Genomic DNA, 16,459 nt, shown 5'->3' with positions numbered 1-16,459 from the left:
CGGGGCCCTTTGGTATATCTAATACTTGTTTCATGGGCCTGAAGTGGGTAATGTTTACAAGTGCTTCAGTGTTTCCTTGAACAAGTTATAACGTTACATGTATAGTTCTTGGTAGAAGTGTTGTTTTCTCAGTACATACATTTGTCATGAATCTTTTGCTGTATATCCTTGATTAAAGTAATACTATGCACCCTGATAAAGATATGCAACACTGATTTGAGGCAAACACAAAACAAATCTGTAGTGTATAGGACTGTAACGTAGAATGAAATTTATAAAACTGAATAGAATATGCACCACTTCTCCCAATTTTCAACATGTTTTGAATTTTATGAAATTCCCATGTTCTGGTGCTTTCTTCTGTTTTCCCCGGGTAATTTTTCAAAGATGAAGGACTTCTGAACAAAGTCTTTTTGAGATTTGTAAAATATTGTGTGCCCTCTTGGCACTTGTGAAATCTACTGCAAATTACAAATTCATGAATAGTGACCTCAAGATTTGTCGGACAAGATAACAACAGAGTAACTGTTATACTTATAGTTCACCCTTCCTATTATGTAGAACTGTACTAGCAGTAGTAGTAGGACCACACAGAAGCAGCCTGGCCAAAAGCTTGGACTGTAGACTTAGACCACTGAAATTAACAGCTTATCCTTGTAATTGGTTAATACTATACTTGTACATATAAATTACAATGCCTGCTTGTGGTATGCAAGTTCTGTAAATGTAATGGCCCTAAGTCTGCTGGATCAGTCTCTTGGTAGTTTTTACTGTGCATGATACCCAGGGCATTCCACAGAAGCTCAGGCATTAGTGTGCTATGTACGTGTGTATCCGTTATGTCTGAAGACCTAAATGGTGTACTTGTAATTGATGAGTATCCTGACCCCTCTTTGGGCTTGTAGAATGGTTCATTCCAGAAATAGCAGGGATGATTTCCTTTTAGGGCCTTTCAGGATTAGCCTTCTTTGCAGGGTAGCTTATCTTTTGTGGAGCGCTGATTTATGATTTTCAATGTGGCCTGAGGTCCTTTAGGGAATTTCCTTGAGGAAGGTACTAGTACCTCTCCTGGCATTAGAGGACCATAATTAGCCCAGCTTGAAAATTGTGAATAATAATTATAAGCGGTTAACCATGCTTTACACTAGAATTTTCGTAGAAGTTTTAGTGACGGTCTTGACGTCTCTTATTGGTTGGATTCCTGAATGCGAGTAGAAATTACTTCTATGTCTACAGTTCTTTCAAGCTAATGGCCAATTTCAGTTTATAAACCGATTAAATAGTTGTTATTAGATGTACAGTTCCCAATGTAACCAGTCTCAATGAATGTTAATGTTATAATTATTAGAAGATATACATGTAATGTCACATCTCATTGGACTGACCAAATTTGGCAAGACAGATCTAGAGATATGACCATAATGGGGACCTACATGGGGGGATCCCAACAAAGCTTAAAACTAAATTTGTGAGGACTCACCTTGTGAGGACCAGGTCCATTATGCTCCTTATGCTCCTTAGAAGATTTTGACCGGAATGCCCCTGCAGATATACATCACTTCGTCCTTACATTACAGGCTATCTGCCACCAACAAATCAAGACCATCGCATGTCCAGGTCAGAAGACACAAAAAAATCAAGGTTCTGCTGCAGTACCAAGGTCACACACTACGGGGTTCAAAATCCACCTGATCTTTGTCTTTCCAACACCTACTCAACCCACATATCAAATATCAGTACAATCCATCCAGAGGTTCTGGAGTTGTGAACACAAGTATGTGGAAACACAGACAGACACACACATACACACACACACACACACACACACACACACAGACACACCAAAAACTACACCCCCACTTTTTGTGGAGGTAAATAGTCTAAGTCTAAGTCAAACAAATAATAATTCATACAGACACACAAACAGACACGTAGCCCTGCAACCATAACCTTTTTGCCCAAGACTTTACAGGTTAAATGAGGGCCTGTCCTTTCACTCTTTGAGGAATTAAGTCCCAGAATTTAGAAGATACAAAAATGTACTTGTCATGATACAAATGTATATACATGTGTCCCCTTGGTGAACTGTACTAAGGTGCTGGGGCCTGTTCCTTGTGGTGAGCCAGTCCAGACCAGTTGGTCAGATGGTGTTGACAAGAAGGGAAAGATAAGACAGGATGGAAGAGATAACGTTAAGGACCACCCTTTCTATTTTTGATGAGTACTTTATTTAGACCTAATCTGGATATTTTCTTAAGCGCCTGCTATGTTTGTTAGATTAAGGTTGGAGGCTGCTGACAGCCTGGAGATAAAATACTAAAGGTTATAGGAGTGAGATGCCAGAAGGGGCAACAGAAAGGCAACAATACGAGCGATCGCTGTTGTTGTTTATATCTGGGGTATTCGGCGGTTGGTGCCTATACCAGGACGTCAGCAGATTGGATTGAAAATTAACATTTAGATAAGCAGATCAAATTACCGGTTGATATGTAAATCAATCGTTTGCCAAACACCTGCTTTTTGCCTACCACTGCGTCACTGTGACATCATCGCTATCGCTCGTATTGCAAGCAAATACAGAATGATCCGTGTTAAGTTTTGGTAATACCTTTTTGTAGTTACAAAACTTCCCAAGAAGACCACTTAAAGGGACAGGTGGTCACTATAGATAAAACTTGTAAAGTGATTGAAGGACAAGTAAAAAGTGGCCACATTAGTCAGGTCATGTTTATGTAGAGGTGGTCACTTCTAGAGGTTTGAATATAGTAAATTCTTTGCATTGTGAGATTTTTTTTAGAATGAATAGTATAATTGAGAAATCACTCCAAATTATTTGTTGACAAGTCTGTAGATAAAACAGTATGTTGCATGGTTTTTATACACTAGTCAGTTATACTGCATGTTTAACATGACAAACAAATCTTAGATTACCTAAAATCTTAAATTAGAAGATATGTACTACATCCAGCCAGGTACTTGTACTTGCATGTAGGTCAGTTGTGTTTTCTTTCCTTTGTTGCCTACCTTGAAAGGAGCAAAAACAACAAAATTGCAGGAGATTTAGAATCAATTGACTGGGTTCCTTGTTTTTTTTTTAAATCCGCCGTGGGGGATATGATGTCAGGTTAAAACCTTCTTATGACCATTAAATTCCTCCTTTTATAATAACAGGAAAAAAGCTATTGCCATGCCAACAAAGATAGTCCTGAACTAGAGTTCAACGAACCCATCTCTTCGCCAAATAATCATGCCTTTATTCAAGACTTTAAGGTCTTATTCATGTATTACTAAATCATGCCTTTATTTAAGACTTTAAGGTCTTATTCATGTATTACTAAATAGTACCTACCCCCAAACCCCACAAATGCTACCAAAACAAGACCTGATTGTACAAGATGACCTGATAGCACCCCTGGTCAATCAGAATTTCAAGCTTTTCAGTGTCCAGCTCACGGCTTGTCAGTGTTTCCTCCAGCAAAAACATCTGTCAAACAGATGTGTCCATAGATATAGGTCAAGTGAGATACATGTATATACAAAACAGTTTATTTCTGTTAATTGGCCACTGATTACAATTAAATGCATCTTTCCATGTAGATTATTATTTTAAGTACTCATTCTATCTACATACCAAAAAATCCTGATGATCCGTCAACACGTTCTCGAGTTATTCTCGTTCAAAGTTTGAAAGGAAATCGGTGCCTGCAGTTCCCAAAAAGCCGCTAGGGGGTCCAAACTCACAGCACTTACTCTCTGCCCCAAGGGCTATCTACCACTCAAAAATCATGACCACAGCATATCCAAAACACGAAGTGTCAAAAATAAAAGTTTTGCTGCAGTACCTTAGGCAGTCACTAGGGGGCCCATTATCGAACTTGACCTTCGTTTTCTTGACCCCCACCCACCTACCAAATATCATCAGGATCCATTCAAGGGTTCTCGAGTTATCTTGCTTACAGACAAACGCACTTACATACAAATCCCGCTACAGCGCCGTAGGTGAGAGCCAGGTAAACCATTTTCGCACTTGACCTTCCTCTCCAAAACCGCTACACACCTACCAAGTTTCTTGAAAATCGCCCAGCTAGATTTTGACTTATGCTGCCCAAAACAAACTGCAAAAAACATACCAAGCTCGCTGCAGTACCGTAGGAAAACGCCAGGTAAACCGTTTTCGAACTTGGCATTCCTTTCGACAACCGCTACACACCTACCAAAAATCACAAAGTTCCATCCACAATTTCTCGAGTTATATGCTGTTGACCTACATACAGACCCAAGTCGACAAAAACATACTCTATCGCCATTGGCGAAGAGAATAACTTCAACTTGCGAAGTGGGCCACAGAAGGTAAAACCGTTATGTTTCGAGTGCAGTTGATGTGTCTATTTGCAGCATGCAGAACTCCAAGGAGAATGATCTTTGGTAGAAACTTAATAAGAAGGAAAGCATCTTAGCAATGACTGGATCAAAGTCAAGTTTGACAATGGGCCCCCCTAGTGGCTTTCTACTGTACTGCAGCAGGATTTCTAGTTTTTATATCTGGTGTTCTTATCCATCAACATGCTATAGTCCTGATTTTTCAGTGGTATGTAACTCGTTTTTTTCTGTGATAGAAATCATCATCTAGACAGGAAGCCATCGCAAACTTTCTCAGGAGGATTAGCCAAGAAATGATCGGACCAAACTTTGATCTTGGTTTGTCTGGAGTTTTCATTTGTGTTTGATGTCCAGGAAGGCCGCATACTGAGCCACATGTGGAAATGTTGGGGTTCTGCGCAGACAAAATAGAAAACATACTTCATGTTTTGTTTCACAATATATAGCAGCTGCACTGCAGATGCCAAGGAATTTTGTGAAATGTCTTAGTAATACCCTATTTCAGTATTTGTGAGGATTTGTCAAGAGCTCTGAGTCAAAAGAGATACAATGTGTGTTAAAGATATAAACATTAGCTGATTACCAAGGGAGTAAAAAACTTTTTTGCAGTTTTAACAGGTTAAGCTTAAAACCAATGACACAAAATGGAATTAAAGGCATTGCTGTAAATGCAGAAATGTTTGCGGGGGATTAATGTTCGCGGTTTTTGGGTGACCACTTCACCGCGAACTTAAAACCAACGCGAACTTTTTTCTACTATGATATCAGACTGCTGTCTATGGTGTTACCGCAAAATTAAAACCAACGCAAAAAGTCCTTTTCCGCTACCGCGAAATTAAATCCCTACGAACTTAAATGCATTTACAGTCTAGGGTACTTAAGTCTCATTCTGTCAATATTTCATGTGATTTCCATGTGATTTTTCAGTGTGAAGATTTCAGGCACAAAAAAGGTCGAAGCTTTCACTTTCTTGAGAAAAGAAATGAATCTCATAGAATGGAGAAAAGCCTTAATTGTTATATTTTGCAAATTCCTACATTAGTAATGTTTCCATGTTCCTCTATATAATAGCCTTTCAGTGGTTTTGAAATGTTCAGAATATGCAACTTAACATATTCCCAAGGGACTTAAAAGTGAGGTGTTTTTTCAATTTCAAACAAAAAATTCAGGTAATTGCAGTATTATATCATCAGTTCACATTTTTCTGCCTTACAAAGTCTGACACATTTCAAGAACTTTACCTTGTCACTCACAAAATTTTCACCTGCAACTGCTTAATAACTCTGAATTTGATATATCCTGTTTTGCAAAGCTTAGTACATTATGCAGGTCTTGAGAAAAACAACCTAAGCAATATCAGTCTGACTTGGGCTATAGAGCTTTAACTTTTTTCACCTTTCTACATAATAATAAAAAGCAACTCTATTTCATTCCATGTTGACACTCATAGAACAGAATTTGACGTCATAATGAAATTTTTGGTTCCAGTAATTTGCAGATCCCTTGGGTAGCTAATGTTTTTGTGACATTTTTCAGTCGCTCAAAGTATGAAATAATGACGTACATGTGGTAATATGGTGCTGGAGATGTCAATATCATATAGATTGACTCATCCAGAATATTTTGCACTTTTAACTGCCTAATAATGCTCAGGTAGAGATGGTTATCTTGTCACCATTGTTGTACAGTCACAGATTCCAAGAAAGTAATCCAGCAGGAGACAAATCTTGAGAACTGGTCCGACAGGTTTGAGATCTGATAAGACTTTTCCTGTCTAGGCTATAAACTAGTTTCTGTGCTGTCTTAAATTTGTGTCAGATCGTGACTGTCACAGTACTTCAGTGTTCAATCCTGGAGTGGCTTGAATGAGAACAGTAGTGGAGGTTTTCTCAGGGCCAGTAGGGGTGCAGTGGTTGTACAACAGGTTTGGGGAGGATACCCTCAGGGGTGTGAGCATGCCCAGCTCAATGCATATGAAGGTACGGTAAACTCATTTATTTGTGCATTACTTATTTATGGGATAGGAGTGGAAAGCAATTATTTTTTTTGCTGTATTTTGAGTTCACGCTTGAAATATTCTATTCTGAAGTATACCAACAACATGATTTTGCAGTGCTGATTTCACCACATAAGTTGAGAAAATAAGACTACTACAAAAATTTTAAGATTTACAGTAGAAACAGTTCAGCCCACTGAAAGACAACCATAGCAGGAAAAGCCCAGGGTTGAGTTTTATGGGTGAGATCTACAGGTGTCAAAGTATAGCGATTGTGGTTTGATTCTAAAGGAGTAGAGGAACTTTTTATACACTGCTTTGAAATCAAGGCAAGAGTATCCAGGAAAGGTGTGTTAAACAGTATGTTGACTATTTGAAATTTATTCAAAGTTACAGCAATTGTAGAATGTCGAATTGGAAGGTTGTCAATGCTTGGTAATTACTTATTCTAGACATGTGCATGGGAATTATATGTTTACACTCTCCAAGGAGTTGTTAGGCTTCGGCTGGTTTTGGACTATTTTAGGCATTTCTGTTCGGCTTTCTATTTTGTCAGGTTTTCCAAACATGCATTAGGCTTTGCAAAACCTGATAGAATAGAACGCCTGGCAAAAATGCCTGAATTTTTAGGAAAACATCCAAAAGTACAGACAGAGCCAAACCTTGGTGAATCCTTGGTGTGTAACTCTAGTCTACTCCCTGAGCATGTACATTGTACTTTGTGATATATATATACAATAATATTATTGTAGCTAGATATCAAAATGTAATGCTTAAGTTCACCTTTATTCACGCGATAACCTATATCCGTTGGTCATAACGACAGGGTGTCTAAGGATCAGGTTGACGGACGACGGTTTCAAACTGCATAATTTGAAAATATTACGAATTTGAAACCACAGTCTGACAACTGGACATCCCTAAAATACCATGTTTAAAGACAGCGAACTAGCATTATACATTACTAAACAAGTTTGCTGAAGAAATCTTCTAGTGTCTCAAAGACAGAATGGATAGAATTATTCTCTGCCAAGGCTAATACAATGTAGTAACCTGCTAGTTGTGCAACCTTGGCTGTTAGAGCTGTGTACCTAAAGAAATTTTAGGTACATGTACACTCAGGTACACAAGTTAAGGAGTAGACCTTAACCTGTACCCAAACAAGTATGATCAATCATCTGTAAGTTATAAATGTAGCCATCTGTCTTCTTTAGTGAGAAATTGTCATCTTTGTATAAGGATTAGATATATGAACCTCAAAACAAAGTTTTCTTAATTCTTAGTTGCACAATTATCACAATTGTTATCTGTGATTTGGAGTTAAGTTATCTGAAGTCTCAAAAATGGTGTTCAATAGTGATTTAGTTTGTTTACAGCCTAAGGTAAAGAACGCTTACATAGATAGATGTACAAAAGTAAGGTGTGACAGGTCGTTCGGTGTAATAAAACCAGCTGCTGCCATGCCGTGTACATGCAAATTAAAGTGGTCTGTTATGCCTAACGGAAGTTATACTGGCTATGTAGATACAGATACAGATACAGCTGTACATTTTGTGCACAGATGTTTAGGTCCGGACCTGTACCTAAACAATTTTAAGATACGGTACAGGTATTTAGGTATACAGCTCCATATTTTTTTGCGTGAACATACAAGAAATTTTTTTTGCATGAACATGCAAGAAAATAGATTCTATTCTAGTTTAAAATGCTTTTAGCTGACATTGTCCCTGAAACCAGTTTTAGAAGCCAGAACTATTACTGTGTCAAGCAGATCCAGCCCAGACCCTATCTGAACTACATTTAAGATAACACATTAATATTAGACCTGCTACATGCCAGAAAGCTTTATCTCTATATGAGCACACTGTACTGTAAGTCTTAAAATGTTAAAGGTGGTTTTATTTCATTTGTAGTTCTTGTGGTAACCTATAGAGCCCAATATAAAATCATTTTCTATCATATTACTGCAGTAACTGTATTACAGAATCATTTTAATGAAAACTTGAAGCGTGAAATTAAACCCCCCTTTCCCTGGTACCTTTAAAATCCCTTCAAAAATAAATGAATCTACAGTACAGTGAGTGAATAAGTAATGTTCAAAATTGAATTACATTCCATTGATTGATTATTCTGAAGAAGGTAAGGTTGTGTCTATGTGTGTGTGTGTGTGTGTGTGTAAGTGTGTAAGTGTGTGTATGTCTGTGTGTGTGTGTGCGCTTGTATGTTCACAGATTTTGTTTGCGTTTCCAGATATTTGTGGTCAGTATAGATTAGAAGTTGGGAAGATGAAGGGTTAAGGCCCATGGTATGTGACCTTTTTACACTTAGTACTAGTAACTTTGTCAACATAGCAAAGTGTCTCTACATCTTGACATAACATATTGGTCCCAGGCAAGTTCTTCTTGCTCCAGGTGTAGGTATGAGAAGCCTTCTTTGGCTTCTGACCAAGTATGAGTGATTGACAGTTTGTACATATAGTAACTAGCCAGGCTTGTGTGTGATTGACACCCCCATGCCAGTCTGACTAGTCCTCACCGCTGTGGTGTTTTGCAGGACTCTACCAGGACTCCCTGCGACCAGGAGGAGTGGTCAAACCTGCTGACCGGGAGAGAAGCAGTCAAAACTAGCTCTGACTGGGAGGACCTAGCTCCAACTCCAAAACCAACTGGAGCGCACTGCTGGAAAGAAAATATCCCCAGCAAGGTCTGGTTTCTGAGAGGCAAACGCAAAAGGAAGGCCAGGAAAGTGCAATCCGCTACCAGTGCCGCGCCTATCCCTGATATAACTGTGACCATGGCAGGCAAGAGGGTGAACTGGGAGGATAGCGTCTCTCAGGAGACATCCAATTCTGCTGAGACCATATCCATGGAGGACATGGTCAGTGAGAGAGTGGACCGAGTGGAGAGCAGAGCCTCTCCAGGCAGCCCCCCTCCCGGTTACGACACCTTGTTGGCTGTGAAGGGCCCTCAGGCTGTTGAAGATGTTGTTTCCATCGGCAGTCACAGTTCTGACCAAGTGTTCGCTGACAGTGGACTGACGGACGATGTCCATCTATGTAACAACGTAAAAGTGGATGTCCCGGAAACCCAACTACGGCGTCGCGGAATGCTAGACGCAGAAGGGCCGGGCGGCCCGCCCCGTATGACTCTCCTGGGTAAGCCTATCCCCCACGTGTATCACTCCAACAAGAACAGACGCACACTTTACATCAAGACACAGATCTTCAACTTTTTTGAGGTGCCACAGAAGCAGCTACTGAGCAAGGTGTATCTGGTGGTCATGTGAGTAACCAACTGCAGATTTCATTTTCAAACTGTCAACAATATCACTAACTTTAACACTAACTCGACTAGATTTTACAAGGTTGACAATGCAGACTTGTTTCTAACTGTTACCTCATTTATACATTTAAGGGATGACAGAAGGATTGTTTAGTAAGCAGTAGTGTGAGTCCTATGACAATCTGACTTGCTCTTTGTACTTTCGAATTCAGTCAATAGTCATTCAATCTCATTTTAAACTGACCTCTGCTGCCACTCCGGCTTGTAACTTGTTTTAGTGTAAGGTCAAAGTACGTACCCCAGTTAAACTTAAGATATTGACCAACGATTTGACGCAAGGCTTAGACAAACCTACACTGAAAAGTAAAATGGAAAAACACAAGTAAAGTCAAACAAAGTCTTTTTCGTTTCACAACCTTCTTTTAATTCTTCCATAGACGTTTCGGTGACTATCTGTCGTCTTCATCAGTACAGAATGAAACAAAATATTATCGGTGCGATGTGAACTAGACAGAGTCAGTGCAATCCAAATTTAACCTATTGTATCGTGATGTAATTGCTTGACATGGAATGTTTGTGAACTTGATACCTTAATCATCCTTACCACTTTGTGATATAGTGGGAAGAATGCGGTCCCAAACATTCATTCGGCTATTTATTAGTAAGTTTATACCCCCTTTCGTCTCTATTCACAAATAAAGTGTATACTGCCTTGTCTCCTATAATAATTGCTCTAGATCTTATGCTGGAAAGTGGAAGTGGATACTCTCCAAGCAAAGGTTGAGTCGCGTTGATATAGTAGTAGTCGGAAAAATTACGCCGGCGCTCGTAAGAGGAGCGCCGGTGTAGTTTTTCCGACTACTATATCTACGCGACTCAACCTCTGCTTGGAGAGTAGAAGTGGAAGCAGTAAGTCTAATACTGTAATAGACACTTGAAGTTTAACAGCAGCCGTGTGTAACCACTGTTTCTTAGCAAGGTTTGAACTACACATAATCATGCAATGAGCGCTGTATGTGTGCTGTTTATAGAATCCTAACTCATTGTGAGTTGCAGAAACATATTTTGGATTATTGTAGCTGTTGTTGTGAAAGTCCTCCCCTTCCAGATACTGTGTGATAGATAACGAAGCCATCCTTAATTGTAAACCATGTTAAATCTGATCGCGGTCTGGAATGATGTCGTTATCATCATTATCATATGCCAGCTTTGCTCTGAGACTGGCAATGGAATTCCACAAATCTCATATCAAAACAAAAAGAATGTCTAAATTTAGAAGATGTGGATTATTATATATTAAATCTCTTAAACATCATGGCACACTAGTGGTCCTTCTAGAACATTATCAATAATAATAGTTATTGGTATTTAGAAACTTTGTCATATGATTGTGCTCGAGGTATATTTTTCTTAACGTTTGGTATTTTCATTCAAGGTGCAAATAACTCAAGGTAAGATTTTCAGCAACTGTTACTGAATAACAATGAATTAACATGTAGCAAGGAGCCCACTGTTTTTACTGGACAGCATTTTACTGTTTGGGACAAACAGAAATTTCAAACATCTCAACGTCAACCGTGACAGACAAAAATCATTAGGTAGTCAACAAGCTCTGAAATGAACCATCTTTTGGAGGGAAGGGAAAATGGGAGTCAAGTGTTTGACAAAGTCAGAACAGCATCCTAACTAAGATGGGTACATACTGGCTGTAGTTATAATGATACAATTAACAGGTGAATGAATGTCTGTCCTATGACTCCCCAAAGTATTTCTTTTTCACTGTGAAATTCCTAATTTTATTAGAGCTTTGCTCTCTATAACAACTGTCAAATGGGATGCATGGATATGGCATTTCAAAGTCCTGGGCCTAAATAGGTAAATTAGATAAGCCAGGAGCTTAAGTTAGTAAAGTGCTAAGCTTAGATTTTATCTTCCACACACACAAAGTACCTGTTGTGATAGCTTTAAATAAACAATGAACAATGACTGCTTATTGTTTTTCTGAGACACCTGCCGTCATGGTGATATGATTTATAACAACAGCTACACCACCTGCATCAGTCCACAAGGACAGGTGTCACCTCCAGCTGTGCGCATCTCTAGAAACACTGATAACTGATGACAGTTGGGACAGTTTTGGGGACTGTCAAAGTTTTAACTTGCAATTTGCAAATTTTTCCCTACAATTATAGTACATGTACAGTGTACATGTAGGTTTGGACCCCCTAGCGGCTTGCTTGGAACTGCAGAGGCAAAAATTTGCTTTGAACTTTGAAAAGAAACATCTGGAGATGGGGTTGACAGATTGTGATGATTTGTAGCACGTTAGCTCATTGATTGTTGATCAGTGATGTGTAAGTGGATCAGCCTAAGGTCCTGATGATTCAAAAGAATACACCCTGCAGGAAGGACACCTTTAACCTATGTATGTCATTCCATTCATGCTGAAATCATTGAAATGTCAACCAATTTGTACTGACAGTTAATCACCAGAAACTGTTTACAAACTTTCATACGTCATCAAATAAAAGATCGGCTGTACTGTTTTGTTTGTGGTGTAAAGTTATTCTAATACTAAGCCTATGTTGATTGGAATATAACGGATGAGTTTTGGTGTTTCGAAAGGATCTAAATATATAGTATGGCCTAAGAAACTGGACCAGCACACACTTTGCAAAATATCAATATGTCAACGAAGACACAAGCCAAAAAGCAGTTACTCAAGCAACTGGATGATTTTGGAAACGGTCAGACGTTTCAGATAGCATCCACCATCTTTGGTCAGTGACACATACAGACCGTTTCCAAAACCATATCCAGTTGCTTGAGTACTGTAAATGCAGAATGTTCGCTGTGGATTTATGTTCGCGGTTTTCGCGTCGGTCATTTCACCGCAAATTTAAAACCACCGCGAACATTTTTCCTGGGCATTAACATACTACAATGCATGGTGCTATCGCGAAATTAAATCCACCGCGAAAAGTCCCTTTTCCCGCTACCGCGAAATTAAATCCCCGCGAACTTAAATGCATTTACAGTAACAGCTTTTTGGCTTATCTTATTACCTGGATGTCTAACCTTTATTGATGTCAAGACATACATTGTAGACATGTGACAGTAATACTAATAGATCATGACATTTGAAGCAGAAGCCTCCAGCCTAATTGCATAATCCATACATCACTTGAAGTGACCATTCTTCACAGAGTGACTTAAGATATTTATAATGCCTTCTCTTTGTGTAAAGTTACAGGGTTCTAGCCAGGTTTATGTTTTAGCATAATGGTAATAGCAAGGTAGCAAACAACCAATTAGATGGTATGGAAGGGTGGTCTTGGCCCTTCTATTGTGAGATTTAATGTACTAGTAGAGTAAAAAGTTGGCCTGATAATGGTATCGGCATGAAGTTGCGTACTGTAACTCTGTTAACATCACATGTAATTTGAAGGACAGTTTGGAGTGACATATCATCATTTTTCATATTTGATTTTTCATATTTTTCAACAAGTAATTGATGATAAGCAAAGTGCAACTGCACTACCTGAAGTGTCTGTACCGGTACCCATTCCTAATGTTTTTCACCCAATTTTTTGGGGGGGAACCTAATTTTTTATAGTTTTTGTGCCCCAGTGCATCTAACATCCTCTACCATAATACCTCCAAATAAAGTAAAACGATGACTTTAAGGAGATGGTACTAGTGCAGCAACAATTATTTCCAAGACATACACACTTCCGACATCCAGAATTGTTCCAACACATTTTAAAAAGGCTTACTAGATAATAATGTATTTGAACCATTGATTGCTACTCTTACTTCCACGAGATGGCCAAATTAACTATAATATTATTAATAGCAGATTATAAGTCTATCTTTAATACATTTGTAGCTTCAAAACAATCCACATACAACTTCCATATATGAAAGTTTTGCTGAACCAAGCATGCAGAGTAGTTATGATTGGGCCAGCTGTGCTGACAGTTGGGCAGATAAGCATATTAACCATGACTTAGTGATAAGTTGTGATAAAGTCAGGAGTGTTTCCTCAGCACTTGTGCCATGCTGAAAGCCCCAATTGTGGCTCAGGGGGTCAAAACATATTTGACATTCTCCAACACTCAGGGCAGGCCATGTGTGTTACACCTGCCCCCCTCCCCGCTAACCCAACACAACTGTAGAACACAAAATCATACATGAACCATGCACTACATCACAATACTTTCTGTTGCTACAAAACTCCAACAATATCAATATACCCAACATATTATTTAGCTTACTGTAAGACTGAATACATTTTGTTGTCATACATTAAGCTTGGCCAAGGTAATGTTCAATTTTGGTGTTCAAGTCCACTTTTTATGTTACTACACAGGTTTTGAATGTAGCAAAATTAATTGAATCTTGAATCGAGTCTTTAATCAGAAATTTCTACAGTGGCACATTCTGGGCATGCCAAGTGCATTGGAATTTTTTAAGGAAGCCGGTGTGGTAACAGTTAAACCTCATGTGACACTGATAACCCAAGTTATCGCCCGGTTCGGAACACCTGGCATATTGAATATTATAAAGGCCCAGGTATGACATGTAAAATACTAATCTGTCACCCATATCAAATGTTATCACAGCCAACTTGAAGGTGTTATGATTCCTCTGTGTATGATACTTTGGGAAATTTGACTGTTCCACATAACGTCTGTAATGCTAGTTCACCTTTATCTGTTGGGTAACCTACATGTATATCCGTTGCTTTTGAAAACAGGGTATTTGGGGATATCACGTTGACGAGCGTTGGTTTAAAATTTCAATATTCTCAATACATTGCAGTTTAAAACTACCACCCGTCGAATTGATGTGCCTAAATACACTGTTTTGCGAAACAACGGATATAGGTTACCCCACGGAAAAAGGTGAACTAGCGTTATTTCTGACTAAGTTTCACCTCTTCTGTTCCAGTTTCCTACTGGTGTTCCTATGTCTGGTGCTGAGTGTCTTCTGTACCATAGATGACTATGAAGATACGTCCAATCATGTGCTGTTTATCATGGTGAGTATACTTCTCATATTCATAAAAGTCAAGTTCTTATGACATGTTCAGTTTGCTGATTTGCATGTGTGTGGTGATATACAATTATGTATGTAGTGTAGGATTATTCTGAATAATAACTGTGGTATGATATCATTTGGTATGGTATGATTTGGTATGGCATTGTGCGTAATACTATGATGTGTTTGGTGAAAATGTGCATTCAATCTCCTAAATATAGAAATGCCAGCAACATGGCAAAATGGGCCATTGTACTTAGAATGACACCAACAGACAGACAGACAGACTTTAATTTAACTACGTTGGAGCATTGAGTATTATACTAATTTATTATTTAAAAGGAATGATATGTTTGCTATAATAAGGCCATGTTTATTTTATGTTATGGATGACATCAGATTCTGTGCACACACCAGTTTCCAAAATCCATTTCCAAATTTAAAGTTTTCTAGCATTCCATTGTTCTATTATAATATTACTTAAAGCAGCTACAGAAATAAGCAGATACATGCTGAAAATTGCAAAAAAAAAATTATGAGAAAACGGATAGTGTCATAGAATGCCAAATTTTATTGCAAGGTCAAAGAAAATGTAAAAGAACATAGATGAAGGTCTGTCATCTATTCTTTGGTATATCGTACTCCACACAGTCATATGTTCAACCTTCCAGACCATGTAAATCTCAAAATTAAAATGAAGGAAACATTTTTTTTGACAAACACTCTTTTTTATTCACACGCATCAGTTTTGGTGTCCCAGAGAATGTCATCCTAAAAATGATAATTCAATGAACATGGCCTTACTTGTACTTGGTGTTTACTTACTGTGTATACAGGGATGACACAGAACATGCATGGAATGCTGTAATGTTGTCATGAAATTATATCACTTTTTGTGGCATGAACTGTGAAGTATATAGTACTACACTCTGCACTTTGTCTGACATTTTTATGTCATTCTGAATATATTCTCTTTAACCTTTAATTAGAAATTTATTGGTACATGTTCTTGTAGCTGATGATTAATGTATAACTTGTGTCTCATGGATGCAGTTACCTCCTTAATGTTGTAGGTGTACTTGTGTCTGTGTGTCTGTGTTTGTGTTTTTGTATTGTGTTGTATTGCATTGAGTGATTGACCAGTATAACTAAAAAAAAGCTAAGGATACATGTTTATGAAGGTTAGACATCCCTGATAACAATACTATACAAGTATACAAAGACTATTCAGTCTCTATGACTATATGGCCATCAATTAGAATTGACTGGCAGAACAAATTAATAATTATGTCTAGTACGTCTAATTAGAAAAAATGGTCGAACATGTCAAAGTCACTAACTTACACTATTAAAAAAAATGAATGATTGTATGCATAATAATGACATTATTATGCATACAATCATTCATAGTGTAAGTTAGTGTCACTTGCATGTCAAACATGCTGAGATAGAAGAATGGAAGAATAGTTACTATGGTATTATGTTAGACTCACAATACCAATAGAAAGTGTTACTGTCCTACATAATATAACAATTAAGCACGCCGGATATTTGGTTTGTGGGTAGATTGTTGAAAACGGAGATCAAGTTTGATTATGGACCCTCTGGCAGTATTCCTTTGTTATTGCAGCAGAATGTCCTGTTTATTGATGTTATTGTCTCGATTGTTTGGTGTCAGACAGATTTTGTACGTTTTGAATTTTGGACCTGCAGGGTTTTTGTTTAAAACTTTCAAACAGGAAGGCTCAAAAAAGGGAAG

General features: G+C 38.2%; 1 protein-coding gene across 15 annotated transcripts in view; it reads left to right on the top strand.

Annotated features, from left to right (window-relative positions):
- LOC118404938 (potassium voltage-gated channel subfamily KQT member 4-like) overlaps positions 1-16,459 on the top strand; it is a 102,714-nt gene that overhangs the window by 57,568 nt on the left and 28,687 nt on the right. For 6 of the 15 annotated variants that reach the window (XM_035804331.1, XM_035804325.1, XM_035804332.1 and 3 more), the window contains exons 1-3: positions 6,151-6,359; positions 8,930-9,657; positions 14,611-14,701. In XM_035804331.1, coding sequence (XP_035660224.1) covers positions 6,246-6,359; positions 8,930-9,657; positions 14,611-14,701 — 933 coding nt within the window. In that variant the 5' untranslated portion in view covers positions 6,151-6,245. Of the gene's footprint in view, positions 1-6,148; positions 6,360-8,929; positions 9,658-14,610; positions 14,702-16,459 lie in introns of those variants that run through there. The other 9 variants (XM_035804336.1, XM_035804335.1, XM_035804333.1 and 6 more) reach the window with 5 other exon arrangements.

This window comes from Branchiostoma floridae, chromosome 17, assembly GCF_000003815.2.
Source record: "Branchiostoma floridae strain S238N-H82 chromosome 17, Bfl_VNyyK, whole genome shotgun sequence".
NCBI classification, from domain to species: Eukaryota; Metazoa; Chordata; class Leptocardii; order Amphioxiformes; family Branchiostomatidae; genus Branchiostoma; species Branchiostoma floridae.
This window is presented reverse-complemented; position numbering and strand designations above follow the sequence as displayed.